This window comes from Hetaerina americana, unplaced genomic scaffold (genome assembly GCF_022747635.1).
Source record: "Hetaerina americana unplaced genomic scaffold, ioHetAmer1.1.p SCAF_45, whole genome shotgun sequence".
Lineage (NCBI taxonomy): Eukaryota > Metazoa > Arthropoda > Insecta > Odonata > Calopterygidae > Hetaerina > Hetaerina americana.
This window is the reverse complement of record NW_027287041.1, coordinates 305,001-326,349: the sequence shown is the minus strand read 5'-3', so window position 1 is coordinate 326,349 and position 21,349 is coordinate 305,001. Positions and strand designations below refer to the sequence as shown.

Genomic DNA, 21,349 nt, shown 5'->3' with positions numbered 1-21,349 from the left:
TGCATGTGATTAATTATTAACCCTCTTAGTGCGGCGGGCCGATATATCGGCTCTTGCGTAAGCTATTGTTTAAATCGTTGTAACTTATGGTATTTTCTTAAATAATTTATGGTTTTTGTGCTATCGATAGGTTGAATTCCATAGAATTACATTACTAATTTTTTAATTTTTTATTAGCAATTTTAAATGCTTTTAAAAAAGTATAATTCTTACCATAATTTTTCGTTCAGTTTTGTACATGTCAGGAAGCTCAGCCTAATTGTTTGCTCGTTTTTTTTCTGAGTGGTCTTTCCGCTATGAAAAGCCACTGAAAGGTTACTAATCTGTGATCATCTGTAATCTCTTGAATGTGTTATGGTGTGGTGGTGTTGATATATAACTGCTTATTCAGACTTTGTTGAGACGATGGATATGAGAACACTGCTTTGTAATAATTTTGGTTTCTCTTGCCGTCCATCGTATCTAATCAATTGCGCCCTGTGTATTGGATTACATTGTCAGCAGTTCTCTGTGAATTAGAGCTTGGTTTTTTTCTGACTTTAGATTGTAAGCACATTGCCGCAGTCTCAAGGAAAGGGGAAAAGTCCCATTTTGACTCAGTGGGATCAGCCTTTTCAACAAAATCGAACCATGCAGAGGCTGACAAGAAAATTTGCAATTCACTGGTTTTTCTTTTTATTTATTTATAATATTTTCTACATGTCTTTTTGATTCTTTATTATATTTCAATATCGTAGTTTAATTGAAAAATGTTTTTAAAAGAATATTAGTTTTGTGTCTAAAAATCATTATTGCTAAAAAAATATTCTTCAAATTTATAATACTGCAATAATTACATTTATTTTTCAGATGATGTAAATGTATTACATCATTATTAACTACAATATTATATTTTAAAATAAAAAAACTGCATTTGGATATCTAAACAAATAACTTCATAATGTTTTCTTTCCCTGAGGTGATACATTTTCTTAAATTACCCTTCGAACTTCTCACTAAGTACCCCTGGAATCCCCGCCGCACTAAGAGGGTTAATATACTAATATCATCACAGAGAATCAGTGTGTAATCATATCGTTAATACAATATATCCTTTGTGTCATTAATAAAACAATTATCACTTAAGTTTAATCAGACAATGATTTGTTGACCATTCTATCTTCTCTTGAAATGCACATTAGCGGATGAGTCTGTTGATAGTTATTCTTGTGGCCTTTACCACTGTTTCTTTGGGATTCATTGTTATATGTTTGCTTTGTTCATAAGTGTTGTGGGTTGTAGTTAACCCTCTTAGTGCGGCGAGGATTTCAGGGGTCTTAGTGAGAAGTTCGAAGGGTAATTTAAGAAAATGTATCACCTTAGGGAAAGAAAACATTATGAAGTTATTTGTTTAGATATCCATTTGCAGTTTTTTTTATTTTAAAATGAAATATTGTAGTTATTAATGATGTTATACATTTAAATCATCTGAGAAATAAATGTAATTATTACAGTATTATAAATTATGAAGAATATTTTTTTTTAGCAATAATATTTCGATTTTTTAGAGACAACACTAATATATTTTTTTGAAAACATTTTTTTCATATAACTACAATATTTAAGTATAAGAAAGAATCAAAAAGACATGTAGAAAAAATTATAAATAAATAAAAAGAAAAACCAGTGAATTGCAAATATTTTTTGTCAGCCTCTGCATAGTTCAATTTTGTTGAAAAGGCTGATCTCACTGAGTCAAATCGAGACTTCGGAAAAGCATTTTAAATTGCTAATAAAAAAAATTAAAAAATGTGTTATATAATTGTATGGAATTCACCCTATCGATAGCGCAAAAACCATAAATTATGAAAGAAAAAACCATAAGTTACAGCGATTTAAACAATAGCCTACGCAAGAGCCGATATAGTGGCCCGCCGCACTTTTTGCCAGGGATGCAAAAGCCGATATAAATCGGCCCGCTGCACTAAAAGGGTTAAACTAGGACAATAATTGTTATAATACGCTCACGTTAATGCTAAATTCATTGCATAAGGACTTTAAATGATTAAAGTATCTACGATTTAATTTAATCAAAGGTTTAAGAAATTGGTTTCTATGTTTAAACTCTCGGCTATTGTTTAAAAAGGTATATAGTGGCCCGCCGCACTTTTTGCCAGGGATACAAAAGCAGATATATCAGCCTGCTGCATTAAGAGGGTTAAGCTGTGAAGAATCAGTAAATTACGGTCGTCTTGTTATCAGACCAAAAGGTATGAATAGCAAAATTGGCATTTCAAAATTTCTTGCCGCGTTTCCTGTTCAACCCGAAATTACGCTAATTACCACCTACCTCGGTGAACTTACTGGTAAACTATTATTATTACGAGGATGATTTTTAAAAATTATTACCTACCATAATACCTTAATTATCATGTACTAAGGGCTTATTTTATTGAATTATACTTTTTGAAAAGTATTTAAAATTGCTAATAAAAAATTAAAAAATTAGTTATACAATTCTATGGAATTCACCCTATCGATAGTACAAAAACCATAAATTATGAAAGAAAAAACCATAAGTTACAACGATTTAAACAATAGCCTACGCAAGAGCTGATATGTCGGCCCGCTGCACTAAGAGGGTTATGTACGGAATAGCAATAAGTGTGTTGACTTCTCTCATTTTTAATTATTGGGTGTATTAGCCTCGAATGGGCAAGGTGTTATTGCAATAATCAATCGCTCCTAATCATTTGAGGCAAAAGCAAAACTCCTTGTTTTAATCCCAGTACTGGTTGATCATACCAGTCCTGTTTCATGACTCTGATACATTCATTCTCTCCCCGTCCCTACGTTTGTTACTCTGTGTCAGAAGTGGAGAGATGGGTAATGATATTCATCACTCGAATACATGTACGTTGACTGTCAATTACGGTTCCCGGCCAGGTGTCGACTGGGTTTTGGGTACGTATTTCAATTACCTCTCGAGAGAAAGAAATTGTGAAGGAAATTGTGGGAAAAGAAGGAAATTATGGGAAAAATGCTTAGTTAATGTCGTTGTTATGTGTGCTTATCTTTTTATTTAAACACGCATTTGACGTTTAATCTTTGATAAAATGTAAGTTTTGAAATGCTACATGATGTGTTTACTTGAATGTGTACCTATTATGACTTGCCTGAGTGTAATCTCTTTTTGTAATTCCTTTCGTGCTTTCCGTATTTGGAAGGCGTGTTCCTCTGAGGCCCAGGATACGTATCAGGTATGGAAATGACATCCCAAACGTGTATTACATCCACTCAGAGCGAAGAATCGTGTTCAATTCTGGGTACTACTTATAGAATAGAAACCACATGAGTGCTTTGACAAGCACTATTTCCCATGTTTAATAATAAAGCACCCTCCCCTTTGGAAGTCCTCCTCTTATTTAAAGGCAGTTCAGTTCTTATTAAGGTTCTTCTTATTTAATTTGGCTGGACTATACACATATCAATGATTTTGTTGTCTATACCTTCTTCCAAGTACTCTCTCTGTCAATTCGTAGTAATGGCTATCTATGCCTTCTTCTTATTATTATCATATATTCCATCTTCTTCTTCTTCATTTATTCATTTCCACTGTTTAATAAAAAGCACCCTCCCCTTTGGAAGTCCTCCTCCTCTTATTTTAAAAGGCAGTTCAGTTCTTATTAAGGTTCTTCTTATTTAATTATGAGTAGTAGTAGTTTTCTGTATCTATTCGTTTCTTCTTTGCTTTATTATTATTATTTATCGTCTGTCTCTTCTCCAACACACATATTATTATCATCTCGTGTGCCCCAAAGTGTGATATGACACGTACAATGTCCCCTCAATCATTATTATCATCACATTTCATTGCATTTTATATCGGGAATATATTATGAAATTGTCGCAAAAAAGGGGCGAAGATCTATTAAGAATATTGATAATAATAATGAGGAGGTTTGTGATGATCATAGGAAGAAAGGTGATTTGAATTTATTAATTCAGCCAGAAACAACGGCGAACTTATCAATGTGCTCTCTGAATAATGTGCTCTGAATGGTGTGCATTGTGTCATGGTGTCATTCATTGGTGTGTGTGTGTGTGTGTCATCAAAGGATCCATCCATGTCCATCCATCTAATCATATCTTGTCATTCATGGTAATGAAATAGTATTAGTGTGTGTGTGTGCACTGTTGATAATTTACTATAAATTCAGTTCATATCAGCTGACATGATTCGGATCACAGTTTATTATAATGACGATTAGATAAGAAGGACAAGGGACCATTGCACTGTCACGATCAATGTTGGCAATGTCAACTCAGGTGATAGGGAGGTCATCCAGGCCTTGTGTCACCCCTTATGTCTTGTCCTCCATCTCCAATAAAATGCTTAATCCACGTTGAATACACAGAAAACTTCTTCAAAGAGCATTATCACCGTCAAAACAGCTGTCGGTACATTTCAGTAGTAATTTCTTGATAACTTTTACCACCGTACATCACCGCAAAAACTTGATATGTTGCTTAATCGCTCCATATACTCAATACGCTCGATACTCAATACGCTCGATATTGTCCATTACCATTTTCAGACAACAAATAGTATTAAAAACAAGTAGTAGTAGTATATAGGGGAGGCGACCGACAGCTGAGGCCATTTGTGCCATAGGGAATGGGGAAAGGATGAAGGGTGGAGAGAAACCTGGCGTCGGCATTAGCCTATTCTAATCAAAGAAAGGTGCCAAGGGGTCCGTAGCTTAACGTCCCATCTGACGGACGGCGTACTCACTCAAAGTGCCCTCCACAAAGTAATTCAAGTATGGATCAAGATACCTCTGAAAAATATTCAACACCGCCACTGGGATTTGAACCCAGGCCCTCCGGGTGGGAAGCCAGTACGATAGCCACCGTGCCATCCTGATCCCCCAGTAAAAACAAGAAAGTACAGCAGACACTATAGTATAACTGTCCTACCATACGCACAGCTCGATTTGTCAAGCACAGATGGATCTCATTGGTTCTCAGGGCAACTGGCGCCTAGCTAGTCGGTGGGGCTTTAGTCCAAGCATCATTGTGGCCAGATTGTATCAGTTAGGGTGTGTATTAGATAGACCGTGTATAGCAGGTTTTCATCACACAGTTGTGTTGTTAATGGGCAACATTCCTCATCGTCAAACCTCCTTTCTACCCTCTCGGAAACATCTTGACGACGGACACATGTCGTCTTGCCTTCCCAAGACCTCTCCCCATTTTTCCCACCACAAATCATCCCAATCCAGTCGTCTCCTTTGCGGGGAATAGTTGTTTAACTTAATATTTTGGATGGACACTCTATTCTTTGCATATTCAATGTTGAATTTCTCACGTGAGACTTTGATCACGTGGGAAAATTCGTTTATGTATTGTAAACATGTGTATTAATCATTGATTTTAATGTGTTCTTGAAAACTAATAACCGGAATATCTGTTTATGTGATGTCCATATTGTTTAGGTCTTTTGCGGTAGTTAAATCATTTATTTCTAATATCTAAATGTCCATTTCATTTAAACCAACCCTTTTATATGATTATTTATGATTTTCCCTTGTAATTACATAAACCAGTAAACCAGAATTGAAATGACGGTCTAATACCGTGGTTTGTTAGTGTACTGTGAATTTTTAAATTTTACTTCATTGAAAACCAACCCTTTTATATGATTATTTATAATTTTCCCTTGTAATTACATTAACCATTAAACCAGAATTGAAATGACGGTCTAATACCACGGTTTGATACTGTACCGTGAATTTTTAAATGCTCATTTCATGAAAACCAACCCTTTTATACCATTCTTAACAATTGCCAGTTGATAAAGAACTTTTATAATATAAATGAATACATAAAACATAATTGAAACAATATCTAAACATTTGAAAACACCAATCAGAACACTCGGTTAAACTTGATAAGTTTGTTCTATTGTGGAAATAAACAAGGTTAGGCTTGTGTTGGTATTAATTTAGTTTTAATGCTCAACAAAATTAATTTGAGATCTTTGCGCAACTTTTCGCGTTGCGCATATTTGTGTCCACAAGGTTCTGACCATGTCCTGATCTCCCTTGCGTCTGTTTGTTTCCAGTGGGCGTCCCGTTGTGCGCTTCGGCCTAAGTCTTCCTTGCACGCATAACAGCGAAGGAAACAAGGAAAACGCTAGGCCGTCGATCCTAATGGTTCCCGCCAACACGCCGATGTCTGCCGCGCAACGTACCAAGGCGGTAATGAATGCCGTGACTGTCAACTCGGACGAGTCGTCGGACGAGGAAATGGACGAGCAGAGTAATACCTTGTATTTAATTAATGCCTTGAGTAAGAAATTAAATGATTTTAGAAAAAGTGAACAAATTGCTTGCTCTCTTAAATGTTTTAAGTTCTGTTGCGTGTGTTGTTCGTGGTGCTTGTTTGCCTTGTATGCCTGTGCCTGTTCATTGTTTTAAGTCTTTAACTATGTCCCGAAGGTTTGAGTTTTCGTCGGGGGTTGTTGCGAATGAAGGTATTGTCAATTCTCGCGGACCGTGGTCGACAGGGTATTGATCCTTGCGTTGTCAGGGTTTCTCGGACGTATCGGTATCCCTTAAATTGGAGGGAATGTGTGTAGAATTGATCAGCGGATAGTTTTAGGTGGGTCGTGCTGTTTAATCAGCGGAAAATTTTGGGTAATCGAATTGTTTTTGGGTAGAGTTAATTCGTTTTTATAAGCCTTCATTAGTTTTTGCGAATATAATACCAGAAGTACCCGGACAAATGAAGAAAACACATAAATTTTGGAAAAAAATGCATTTATTCCTCAATATAATCTCCTTTCAGTTCTATATACACACTTTTCCCAGCGATTTTCAATAAATTCGATACCTTTTTATTATAATAAGAACTGCCTAGCTCCTCAACATAGCCATTAAACTGCACTGGACATCACGGTTGGAAAATCTTCGACCACCGAGCCATTTTTTTAAGTTTGCAAACAGAAAATAATCCAAGGGAGTTCTAAATCTGATGAATTAAGTGCATGAGATAGCAATTTAAACTTTAATTCATGAATTTTGGCCATTACAATAATGGATTTGTGAGCTGGTGCATTGTATTGATGAAAGAACACTTTCTTCTTAGCCAAATTCGGCCGATTTTGCTTCATTTCCTTGCTCAAAATGTTGCAATACGATCCCAATAATATTTGCAGTTGATAGTTCTTCCTTTTACTAGATAATCGATGAAAATTATCCCACGTACATCCCAATTAATCGTCCCTATGACCTTTCCTGCAGATAAAACGGTCTTCGCCTTCTTTGGAGCCAGTTCTCCCTTTTGAATCCATTGTTTTTATTGTTCTTTTGTCTTGGGTGTGAAGTAATAGACCCATATTTCATCCACAGTTATGTAACAGTGCTAAAATTCCACTCTGTTTCTGTTAAACATTGCTAAACACTCTAAATTGAAACATCTTCACGACACCGGTTCTGCTCGAGTGTTAGCAAACGCGACACCCATCTTGCACACAGCTTTCTCATGTCCGAATTTTCATTTAATATGCGATGTACCGCACTTTTTGAAATGCCTACTATGTCTGCTAGCTCGTGAACATTCAGTCGACCATCATCCAGTATTACTTTGTGGATTTTCTTCACCGTTTCTATGAGTCTTCACACCTCATTTGGTCGACCCCAATAGCGATGTTCTCGTCTTTGACAGCTCGTACTGTGGCTTCGTTCGTAAACTCTGCTGCCCAATTGTATTATGTATTACTGTTGTATAAACAAAGAAGGAGCAGACTCAATTCCAGAAGAGTAAAATGATCCAGTACAGCTTTTACTATATTGGTTGGGGGGCTTTGAGGGCTTTCAAATATAGGTATCGAATCACAAGTCAGCATCACATTAGGCGGGAGAAAGGTACGATGCCGGTATTAAAAAGCTGCTTACAAGGATACGAAAAGCGTTTGATCGTCAAGGCAAATATGTGGAAAAATAGCTCAATGCTCGAGCTTTCCATACGATGTACGCAAAGTTGAGAGAATAGATTTGATTTTTCAGGAAAACAAAACATAGGGGACCTTAGTTTTCGAGTCGTTGTAGTATATGAATCAAACTAAGTGTTATGGGCATAGCTGTAACTTTGAAGATTGTTTATTGAAATAATACTGTTATTAAAAGACGGAAACGTATTCTGATACGGCGTTTGTAATCTCTAATTGTCTAAGAAGTGTTTTAATAATTAAACGGGTGAAATAGCAATGGTTTCCACTCCAATTCCCTATGAGAAATCCCACTTTTCCAATTAACAACTATCTCTTGTGTCCGTAATCCTATGATTAAACAGTCATCCATGCCGTTCTCTAAGCATGACTGTATCTTAACTCTGTTTAAACTGAATAACTTCTCTTTTTGGCTGTTGTATTTTTTTACAATTCCGCGGCATACTTGACTGTTTTAATCAATTCCCCCCACCCCCCAGCATGAGCAAGCTATTTGTTTATTTGCCGTCCGATACGGAGGGCGTGTTGTCTGCGTTGTTGATTCAACAATGGTCAACACGTCTCCATAAGTAAGTATATTCTACTTTCTCTAGCATGTAAGTAATTAATGTGCTTATAAGTTATGGTCTTATAGATATAAGTACTTTTGTTGTCGACATTATGCTATGGAGAACCTTTTACAGAGATGGTGAAATCTTCTGAGTAAAGACGAGTACGGTTCAATAAGTACCCGTGTTTGAGGACAAAAGATGTTCCTGAGGGAAGTTTATGCTATCAACGTGTGCTGCCATCTATCAAGCGACGGTGAAACAAATTTCAGACCGATTTCAAAAGTTAGTTTGGATAAGGCAGCCATTCGAGTGTAAGACGTGATTTTCGCTTGAAGATGGAAAAAGAGAGCAGTATCGTTCGGTAATTCGCTTTTTGTTTTGTTTTTGGATGGGAAGAAATGCGAGGAGATGGAAGCAAAGTTGGATGCTGTTGGATGGGGTCACTTCACTTTGCCATCTATGACCAGAGTTAGATATTGGTTCAACGATTTTAAATGTGGGCGGACATCTGTTTTCGATGAGGAGCGACCAGGACGCCCGGCAGACGTGGTTATACCGAGGAAATCATTCAAAAAGTCCATGCCATGATTCTTGCTGATCGACGAACGAAAGTGCGCGAAGTAGCAGAGGCCGTGGGAGGTGTGTCGACCGGCATGGCAATTAATATTTTACACAAATAGGTTGTCAAAATGAGAAAATTGTCTTGCCCAATGGGTGCCGCGATTGCTCACGGTGGACAACAAGCTGATCCCGGAGTTGTCGCCACCAAACTGCATGAACTACGTTATGAATTGCTGCCCCACCCCCCATATTCACCCGATCAGGCTCCCTGCGACTTCATGAAGTGCATGAACTACGTTATGAATTGCTGCCGCACCCCCCGTATTCACCCGATCTGGCTGCCTGCGACTTCATGAACTGCATGAACTACGTTATGAATTGCTGCCGCACCCCCCGTATTCACCCGATCTGGCTGCCTGTGACTTTTTCTCATTCCATAAACATGAAGAAATGGCTCGGAGGAGAATAAAATTTAGCTCAAACGAGGAAGTTATCACCGAGAGACAGAGGCGTATGTTGTAAAGAGAGTTCGACAAATCCTATTTTTTCAGAGGGGTTAAAAAAATGGCCGGAACTTTGGGAGAAGTGTATCTTTCTAATAAGGGGACTGTGTTGAAAAATTAAGAAAAAGTTTATGAAAAAATGGTTTCTTCATTTATAACACGGGTACTTATTGGACTGCCCTAGTAAGTGCTTTTATTGTCTAAATCTTTCAATTGAGTACCTTTTTCAGAGATGGTGAAATATTTTGTGTAAATATGTGTTTGTTAATATCATTGTTTCGATGGAAAATTGGAGTGGTTCTCTGGAATTAAGACGTTTCATCAGTGACAATGGTGATTAGATGTGTCAAAGAATCTGGGCAAATGGATCAAGTGTTATATGTACGGTATGTTCAATAACGTTTACATATTTAACGTCCATATATTTACATATATCTGTACATATATATATATATATATATATATATATATGTGTGTGTGTGTATGTATCACTTTCGGCTTTCGGCCCCTGAGAGGGCCGAAAGCTCGAACAATTTACCGTGTAAGTGTTCTTTTATATGTGTCTATTCTTTTCTATTTGTGTTATGTTGTGTCAGCCCATTATATATATATATATATATATATATATATATATATATATATATATATATATATATATATATATATATATATATATATATATATATATATATATATATATATATATATATATATATATATATATACATATATATATATATATACATATATATATATATATATATATATATACATATATATATATATATATATATACATATATATATATTTAACGTTGAGGGAACATGTTAATTTTTCAAAGCATGTTGACGTTAAATACAAAATGTTATACTATTGCTTTTTAATGAGAATTTTTTAAGTTTTAAATTTTTTAAATGATATATTCGTGGTTCATGTGTGCTATTTTTTATTAATATCAATTGCATAAATTAATTACCAAAAAAATTATATATATATATATAATGTATATATATTTAACGTTGAGGGAACATGTTAATTTTTCAAAGCATGTTGACGTTAAATACAAAATGTTAAACTATTGCTTTTTAATGGGAATTTGTTAAGTTTAAAAATTTTTAAGTGGTTATTTTGTGGTTAATGTGTGCTATTTTTTATTTATATCAATTGCATAAATTAATTATCAAAAAAAATTAATTGCATTGTCTGCTTCAGCTGTATACTACCTTGGTCAAAAAGTTCCCGGAATAACCACCGTGTGGCGCTCCCATCGTTCCAATTTGAGTTCTGTTTTTTTTGTTAAATTGGTACATCTGTTGTTGATATTCCCTTTAAATCTTAGTGTCATAACTTGACATTTGCAAAAGTTACGTAGCCAAGAGTACATCTATCTCTGTGTGTGTTGGCGATTTTTTACAATTGCAGAAATGGATTTAAATTTGCAACAACGAACTTGTATTAAATTTTGCGTAAAAAACGGATTTAGTGGCGCACGGACGTTGGAAAGGTAGGAAAAGTGTTTCGGCAACGATTCTCTAAAAAAAACGGTCGTTTACCAGTGGCACGAGCGGTTCAGAAGTGGTCTTGAGTCAATCGAAGATGATGAACGCAGTGGCAGACCATCGACATCGAAAGTCGGTGAAAAAATTGATAAAGTAAAAGAAATGTTGGTCAATAACCGCAAATTAACCATCAGAGAAATAGCGGAGGACTTGAACATTGCCTATGGATCCGCCCAAGACATTGTGGTTAATGATTTGGGTTTCCGTCGTGTAGCAGCAAAGTTGGTGCCAAAAGACCTCAATTTCATGCAAAAAAGAGACCGTGTTAACGTCGCAAAAGACATGATTTGCGAGGCTGAATCCGATCCCACATTCATCAAAAGGATCATTACTGGAGACGAGACGTGGGTTTATGAGTACGACACGCAATCCAGACATCAGGCAAGTGAATGGCATTCACCAAATGAGCCGAGACCAAAAAAACCACGTCGTTTTCAGTCAAAAAAGAAGGCAATGCTGACGGTTTTCATGGATTACAACGGTGTAGTGCATCATGAATTTTTGCCAGAAGGCCAGACAGTAAACAAAGAGTATTATTTGGGCGTTATGAGACGTTTGCGTGAAGCAATTCGCCGAAAGAGACCAGAAATGTGGGCAGAAAACTCGTGGATTTTGCACCATGATAACGCACCGTCGCACAGTGCTATCATTATTCGTAATTTTTTGACGAAAAATGCAACAAATACCATCCAACAGCCACCGAATTCACCTGATTTGGCTCCCTGTGACTTCTTTCTGTTCAATCGAGTTAAAAAACCATTACGGGGAACGCGTTATAGCAGCCGAGAGGAAGTAATGGAAAAATCGCAGGAAGCACTGATGGACATACCGAAAACCGACCGTAACTTTTGCAAATGTCAAGTTATGACACTAAGATTTAAAGGGAATATCAACAACAGATGTACCAATTTAACAAAAAAAAACAGAACTCAAATCGGAACGATGGGAGCGCCACACGGTGGTTATTCCGGGAACTTTTTGATCAAGGTAGTATTAATGGCTTTTCTTTTGGAATTTATAAAGTCTTCGAGAAGTTGTCGGAGTGTGTCTGATTTATTTTTGACGAGAAGCGTATTCAAATAATCTTATCGTACCATATGGTGTCTTCCTTAAGGTTTTGTTGAACTAAAAACCTGGTTTATTTGTGTGAAATAACAGTTTTTCTATTTTAAAATTAATATTTTAAATATTTAAAGGCTTTAAACATACTTTAACGTGTTAGTGTTGTTAAAAAACCAATTTGGTGATCAATTTCGGGATTATTTTAACTTTGCGCAGGTTGTATTAATGTTTAACCTGTTCCCGTGCGGGTTGTGTGTGTTCTTTTGGTGTGTTTGCGTGTTTTTTAGTTTTTTAACGTCAAAACATTCTTTTCCTTATTTCGTTTTACGTTATGACAGCTCGTCTTGCGTCGAAGATAGCGCGCAAGGACAGCCTTGCGCTCAAGCTGTCCCTGAGGCCTGCGGTACAGGAGCTGATTGACAGGAATATAATTCATTCGCAGACGGAACGGGAGAGACGGGAATCGAAAGAGGCCGTCGGAGAAAGACTTATCAGGTACGCAAAGCGCAAGAAATGTGCAAATCCCCGCCCAAACAATTGATTTCTCGTCACTTTAATGTGGTAAATGGTTGAACAATCAAGATAAGAGTTCAATATTCATGAATTTAGTGGATTTAGGTGTGGATATGTGGTCTAATATTGCAAATTTTGTGCGGAAATGCTGTAAATTTTGCACTAAATGGACATTAAATACCCATTAATTTAATATCCATAAATTAAGTGGATTCAGGCATGATTAAGATGATTGAATTTGCAAATATTGTGCCAAAAAGGCTGTAAATTTTGCTCTAAATGGACATTAAATACCCATTAATTTAATATCCATAAATTAAGTGGATTCAGGCATGATTAAGATGATTGAATTTGCAAATATTGTGCCAAAAAGGCTGTAAATTTTGCTCTAAATGGACATTAAATACCCATTAATTTAATTTCCATAAATTCAGTGGATTCAGGCATGATTAAGGTGATTGAATTTGCAAATATTGTGCCAAAAAGGCTGTAAATTTTGCTCTAAATGGACATTAAATACCCATTAATTTAATATCCATAAATTAAGTGGATTCAGGCATGATTAAGATGATTGAATTTGCAAATATTGTGCCAAAAAGGCTGTAAATTTTGCTCTAAATGGACATTAAATACCCATTAATTTAATTTCCATAAATTCAGTGGATTCAGGCATGATTAAGGTGATTGAATTTGCAAATATTGTGCCAAAAAGGCTGTAAATTTTGCTCTAAATGGACATTAAATACCCATTAATTTAATATCCATAAATTAAGTGGATTCAGGCATGATTAAGATGATTGAATTTGCAAATATTGTGCCAAAAAGGCTGTAAATTTTGCTCTAAATGGACATTAAATACCCATTAATTTAATATCCATAAATTAAGTGCATTTAGGCATGAATAAGTGGATTAAATTAGCAATTATGTGGTATTATTTTATATATATTATTATAAATACACATGTGCTAATAGACACTGTCAGGTGGCACACAAGTCCCAAACAATTGCAAAATATAATACATAAAACCAGACAAACACAGATCTCTTTAACAAAACAAGTGAATCCCCATCCCATTTACAACCATTAACCAGCAAGAAAAAAAAAGATACATAAAAAAAAATTAAGCTATAACATATAATACCATACACCACACATAAATCAAATTTTTACATATATACCTTACATCTATTCTTAAAAGTATACACTCTGTTAGGAAAGGGCTCGAATATTTTTGCAGGTAAGGTGTTCCACTCAACAATTGTTCTATTTAGAAATGAAAATTTTTTTTTATTTGTCCTCTGTGCCCGGCATTTTATCTTAAATTTGTGATCATTTCTGCCTATAAAATTTGGGTTCCCCGCCTCTTTCCTAAGATCTGCCCAAGCTTTCTCCCCCTTCAAAATTCGGAACATTCCACAAAGTCTGCTTACTTTTCTTCTAGATTCTAGAGGTTCCCAGCCCAGCGTTTCTAGCATGTCAGACACACTCTCCATCCTCCCATGCTTCCCCAGTACATATCGGGCAGCCTTTCTTTGCACCTTTTCCAGTTTTTTAATATGACCTTCTTCATGAGGGTCCCATACAAGAGAAGCGTACTCTAATTATTGTGCCAAAAAGGCTGTAAATTTTGCTCTAAATGGTCAATGAATGTCAACGAACTTGATATCCATGATTTCAGTGTATTTAGGCCTGAAAGAGATGTCTAAAATTGCAAATTTTGGGCTCAAACGCTGTGAAATTTCCTCTCAATGGTCAATAAATGTCAGCGACTATGACATCCATGATTTCAGTGTATTAAGGCCTGAAAGTGATCAGTGTATTAAGGTCTAAAATCGCAAATTTTGTGCCAGATTGCAGTTAAATGTTCTCTAAAAGGTCATTGAATATCCACAAATTCCATAACCATGAATTGAGTGGAATCAAGTGTGAAATATATGTCTGAATTTGCAAATATTGTGCCAAAGATGCTTTAAATTTTGCTTTAAATTTTCATTGAATACCCATGAATTTAATATCCATAAATTCAGTGTAATTAGGCGTGAAATAATGTCTAAAATTGCAAATTTTGTGCCAAAATGCAGTTAATTGTTCCCTAAATGGACATTGAATACCCATTAGTTCAATATGCATATATTCAGTGGATTCAGGAGTGTTTTAAGATGATTAGATGTGCAAATTATGAGCTCAAATGCTGTAAAAATTTGCTCTAAATGGCCATTGAGTACCCATTAATATCTATAAATTCAGTGGATCCAAGCATGATTAAGGGGATTGAATTTGCAAATATTGCGCCCAAAATGCTGTTTCTTTTGTTCTAAATGGTCATTGACTGTCCATTAATTCAATATCCATAAATTGAGTGGATTTAGGAATGATTAAAGGGATTTAATTAGCAAATTTTGTGCCAAAAAGGCATTAATTTTGCTTTAAATGGTGAATGAATGTCAATGAATTCGATATCCATGATTTCAGTGGATTTAGGCTCGAAAAAGATGTCTAAAATTGCAAATTTTGGGCTCAAATGCTGTGAAATTTCCTCTTAATGGTCAATAAATGTCAACGACTATGATTATCCATGATTCCGGTGTGTTTAGGCTTGAAAGAGATGTCTAAAATCGCAAAATTTGTGCCAAAATGCAGTTAATTGTTCCCTAAATTGACATTGAATACCCATGAATTCGATATCCATAAATTGAGTGGTTTTAAGCATGATTAAGAGGGTTAAATGTGGAAATTTTTGTGCAAAAATACTGTGAAATTTGCTTTAAATTGTCATTGAGTGCCCATGAATGTGATGTCCATAAATTCAGTGAATTTATGGCGTGATTAAGAGGGTTTATATTCGCAACTTTTAGGCTCAAATGCTGTAAAATTTTCTCTAATGGTAATTGAATACCCATGAATTTCGATAACCATGAATTGAGCAAAATTAAGCCTGAATAAGAGGTCTACAATTGCAAATTTTGTGCCAAGATGCAATTAACTGTTCTCTAAATGTACATTGAATACCCATTAATTCGATATCCATAAAGTGAGTGGATTCAGGCATGAGTAAGAGGTTTTAAAATTGCAAATTTGTGCCAAAAATTGCAAATTTTGTGCAAATTTTGTGCCAAATGTTAATCTAAACGATAAATAAATATTATTTCCCCTGATGAAAGCATCTATTAATTTGCAAAATATGTTTCATAGCTCTCGGTTAATTTAATATTGTAAGGGAAACTTGAAATTATAACAAAACGGTCTCTCAAGAATAAAACATATCCTTTGACGATTCCATAAAGACTTTGATTATATATTTTTTAAATTTATTTGTTAGTTTAATCGTTTATTTTGGCCTTAATATGGTAATATTGTGTTTATCTCATAGAGTTAAGATTTTAAAGTACGTTTGCTTAATGCGTTGCGTTAATGCTTGTCTCTGCATCAGTTTATAAATATGCTGAAGTTTATGCAAACTTTATTTGTTTATACTTAAAATTATTTATAAATTATAAATTATTATTAATTAGTTTTTATGATTTCGTTTGGTTTTTTTTTGGCATTAAGGTATTTTTTAAAATATTTTTTTCAAAGTTCTGACATAAAGTTATGAATTATTGTTTATTTATGTGTAATAGTTATAATTTAATTGAATATAATAGTAGAATAATTTCTTTGTTATGTATTATTTAATCTATCCTTTGTAGTTTTCGTTACTTTAATATTGTAATATTTTAAAGTGGAAATATTATTAATTACTACTGTTTAGAGTTTAAATTTTTTTAAATTTACAACAAATTAAAATATTTATATTTCACATACGTATTTTTATACATTTATAATATTATATAGTCTTTAATTGTTGTTGATAATTCACTTATTAGTCCTGCAAGTTAAGAATAATTAGCGTGTAATACTTTCTCAATGTCGTTCCTTATATCGACGTATGATTCCATTAAAACAAATTCACTTTGAAATTACCACGTTTTGCAGAAATTGTTTAAACAATATACATTATTCCACTGTGTATTATGTCTAACAATAGATTGGGGTGATTTATTTATAAAAATATGGGAATTATCTGGATAAAATCATAGGCACGTGTAGGATATTGATGGCCATCACCTGTTTGCGTTGTTCCAGAAATCATTTATCCTCATTTTTGTAGAGTTTATTAATTAAGTATTGTTAATAATTCACCGGAAAATGTTTGGGTAAAATCTAGTTATTTTGAAATAGTTTTTACGAGTCTTTTCTTAATATCCTTACTCAACGTCCCTGTCATCTTAACTCCCTCCTCCTTGTGTGAAAGCCTCTTTGCCTAGTGCAATTCTTCTCCTTTTATCCCTACTTCTTTGACCCTGTTGGTCCAAAACACCTCCTGAGATTAAATTAACGTTTAAAATGTTCTACCTGCTCTAGTTTAATTGCCCTGCTATTTTAATGTTTAGCTTAGCCTGTTTCTTCCTAGAGAATTGCATAACCTTTGTTTTATTATTATTGATTCTCATCCCATATATCTGTCGCACTGAATTTCCAATTCACTAAGCAATGCTTGCAACCCCTTTGCTGACTGACAAACTAAAGCTTGGTCATCAGCAAACCTAACTGATTTTAAATGAATTCCCCGCCCAGTTTCATTCCTACCTCCAGTTCTTCCCATAATGCCTATCTTTAACCATTTCCTCTGCATACAGGTTGAACAGCAATGGTGATAATTGACACCCCATGCCTTACACCTCTTCCTAACACTGCACATCGTATACTTATACATACGTGTATATAATAGGATGTACTGTGCGTGTACGTGAAGTACTCACTGTGTATTAGAATAAGGAAGTACTATTTATTAGAATAAATGAAGCATAAAAATTATATGTTTTTTCTTTTCCTCATGGATTTACAAGATGAAATAACTGTAAAAGTAGCAGATTTGTATGAAATACCTGTAGAATGTAATTAGGAAGTCTTCGAGGCTAATTTATTTTTGGGAGACTCTTCTTTAAATTATTGTATACATAGGTATGGTAATACTTTGATTTTTTTTTTTTTAATTTAACCTTTACTTAACGTTCATAGTCAATTTTTGTGATCATGTAAACATAATTGTATTGATATTGATGGGAAAATATGGTATAGACATTGTGACGTGATGAAATCTATCTAAGCAGGCACTATGGTCTAGTTTCTGCAATTGCTTCGATATTAATGCCAATTTGCTTTGTTCGTTTCTCAATTCACAGGAGGCTGAGTATGAGGCCAACTCAGGAGGAGCTGGAAGAGAGGAATATTCTCAAAAGTAAGTTATGCACAGAGTAAAAACTATATTTGTGTTGTCCCAGAGGGACTAACGTTAAGTTTAAGGTTGAAATATTATGAAATATGTGGTCTTTCATGAGATACAGCAGTCGAATGTGATTTTATGAAATTCCCAATGTTAATCTTGTGTTTTTAAACGTTTATACTCTTTGCTACACACCAAAGCTTAGTCAAATATGCATGGAATTCAACTTCTATTAACCTTTGGTAAGATTCTCTGCTGACTAATGCATTAATTAGCGACGGGAATTGTCAAAAACTGATTAAAATCATGGTTTTTGGCTTAAGTTTGTGGGATTTCTCAGCGATCAGCATGGCTATTAAGTCAACAAAGTCAGTATTAGTCAATAACTAATAAAAAATCACAGTTTCTGGCTGAAATTTGTGCATTTTCTCGGTGATCAGCGCGGCTGTTGATTCTGTTAAGCCAGGATTCAATGAAAAATGGTTAAAATCATGGTTTTTTGCCGAAATTAGTGGGTTTTCTCATTTATCATTATGGCTATTGATTCTTTTAAGACGGGAATCAATGAAAACTGGTAAAAATCATGGTTTTTGGCTGAAATTACTGGGTTTTCTCATTGATCATTATGGCTATTAATTTCTATTAGGACAGGAATCAATGAAAAATGGTTAAAATCATGGTTTTTTGCCGAAATTAGTGGGTTTTCCTATTGATCAGTATGGCTATTGATTCAAATAAGTCAGGAATTATTAAAAAGTGATGAAAATCACAGTTTTTGGCCAAAATTTGCGCGATTTTGTCAGTTGTGTCTGCGTGACAAACCATTCAATTAAGTAATTAAGTATTGAAAACTGGTTAAAATTATGGTTTTCGGCTGAAATTTGTCTGATTTCTCAGTAGTCAGTGTGGCTATTCATTCAAAAAAGTCAGCATTAGCCAATAACTAATTAAAATCACAGTTTTTGGTAAAAATTAGTGCGATTTCTCAGTGATTAGTATGGTTAATCAATCTAAGAAGTCCCTACAAGGTTAAGAAATAATTAATTTGACAATTCAAGCCAGTTATTAGGCAAAAGAAAAGAATTGAATTTCTTCAAAAGTCCGTGAGTTAATGTTTCATATCTTGTATAAACTCCACTGGAATATATACTCTGCAACTGTTGAATTAAACTAATTATGATAAATTATCAATATATATGTTTAAATAATCTCACCATTGGGGTATAATCAATTGACTCTGGTTCATTTGCAATTCATTCGTTGAAGGAATTGAATAAATGTCAATTCTGGCATCATTGGAGTGATTACAAAGCAAAATTTGAAATTCCAGAGCAAAGTCCGGCTGAGGAGAGGCTTCAGAAAGAGGAGAAGAAAAGGGTTTTGCTGCGGAAGCTGAGCTTCAGACCGACGGTTGAAGAACTCAAGGAGAAAAAGGTGAGTGCCCTGCTCCCTCGTCACTGTTTAATAACAGCAACGGGAGGGAATTCAAGGTTCGTTGGGGCAGTGTGGCTTGTCTCTTTCTTCTGGCTATGCGTGCCATGAAACGCACTTCCTTAACCTTTGTATGATTGCTATACCCACTGTACTTTCCTCTTGTGTGTGTTGTCTATTTCTCCCTTGGTAGGTGAAACAGCTCCCTAATGCCATCTATTGGCCAAAGAATTGAGGGCACTTGGTTGCATAAAGCATCGCAGATCTCAATGTAAATTACTTTTCCTGGTAATAGCTCAAGTGCTTCAGAGCCTCCGCCCGGCAAGTGGAAAGATCCGGAGTTCAAGTCCCGGTTTTGGAAATATTTTCTACACTTGTGATCTGATTTTGACTTAGCCTTCCCCCCTTACTCTCTCCTGTGTTCGTAGTTCACATATTTCTTTATTTGTGTGTGTGTATCTACATATATGTATATACACATATACATATATATATATAAATACATATATACATATATATATATATATGTATAAATATATATATATGTATAAATATATATATATATATATATATATATATATATATATATATATATATATATATATATATACTACCTTGATCAAAAATTTCCCGGAATTTATTCAGAAAATTAAAAAATACAAGTTTATTCATCTAAATCTATATTGTCCCCTTCAAAGTAATCCCCATCGACTGCAACACACTTATGCCAGCGCTTGATCCAATCCTCGAAACATTTTTTATATTCGGTTTTCGGTATGTCCATCAGTGCTTCCTGCGATTTTTCCATTACTTCCTCTCGGCTGCTAAAACGCGTTCCCCGTAATGGTTTTTTAACTCGATTGAACAGAAAGAAGTCACAGGGAGCCAAATCAGGTGAATTCGGTGGCTGTTGGATGGTATTTGTTGTATTTTTCATCAAAAAATTACGAATAATGATAGCACTGTGCGACGGTGCGTTATCATGGTGCAAAATCCACGAGTTTTCTGCCCACATTTCTGGTCTCTTTCGGCAAATTGCTTCACGCAAACGTCTCATAACGCCCAAATAATACTCTTTGTTTACTGTCTGGCCTTCTGGCAAAAATTCATGATGCACTACACCGTTGTAATCCATGAAAACCGTCAGCATTGCCTTCTTTTTTGACTGAAAACGACGTGGTTTTTTGGTCTCGGCTCATTTGGTGAACGCCATTCACTTGCCTGATGTCTGGATTGCGTGTCGTACTCATAAACCCACGTCTCGTCTCCAGTAATGATCCTTTTGATGAATGTGGGATCGGATTCAGCCTCGCAAATCATGTCTTTTGCGACGTCAACACGGTCTCTTTTTTGCATGAAATTGAGGTCTTTTGGCATCAACTTTGCTGCTACATGACGGAAACCCAAATCATTAACCACAATGTCTTGGGCGGATCCATAGGCAATGTTCAAGTCCTCCGCTATTTCTCTGATGGTTAATTTGCGGTTATTGACCAACATTTCTTTTAATTTATCAATTTTTTCACCGACTTTCGATGTCGATGGTCTGCCACTGCGTTCATCATCTTCGATTGACTCACGACCACTTCTGAACCGCACGTGCCACTGGTAAACGACCGTTTTTTTAGAGAATCGTTGCCGAAACACTTTTCCAACATTTCCAACGTCCGTGCGCCACTAAATCCGTTTTTTACGCAAAATTTAATACAAGTTCGTTGTTGCAAATTTATATCCATTTCTGCAATTGTAAAAAATCGCCAACACACACAGAGATAGATGTACTCTTGGCTACGTAAATTTTGCAAATGTCAAGTTATGACACTAAAATTTAAAGGGAATATCAACAACAGATGTACCAAGTTAACAAAAAAAACAGAACTCAAATCGGAACAATGGGAGCGCCACACG

At 35.1% G+C, this 21,349-nt stretch overlaps 1 protein-coding gene across 1 annotated transcript in view; it reads left to right on the top strand.

Moving 5' to 3' along the window:
* LOC139693197 (phosphatase and actin regulator 4-B) overlaps nt 1-21,349 on the top strand; it is a 103,875-nt gene that overhangs the window by 72,567 nt on the left and 9,959 nt on the right. Inside the window, exons 11-15 of the mRNA XM_071591299.1 lie at nt 3,207-3,239; nt 6,107-6,303; nt 12,568-12,724; nt 17,970-18,025; nt 19,341-19,444. Of these exons, the coding sequence (XP_071447400.1) occupies nt 3,207-3,239; nt 6,107-6,303; nt 12,568-12,724; nt 17,970-18,025; nt 19,341-19,444 (547 nt within the window). The remainder of the gene's footprint in view (nt 1-3,206; nt 3,240-6,106; nt 6,304-12,567; nt 12,725-17,969; nt 18,026-19,340; nt 19,445-21,349) is intronic.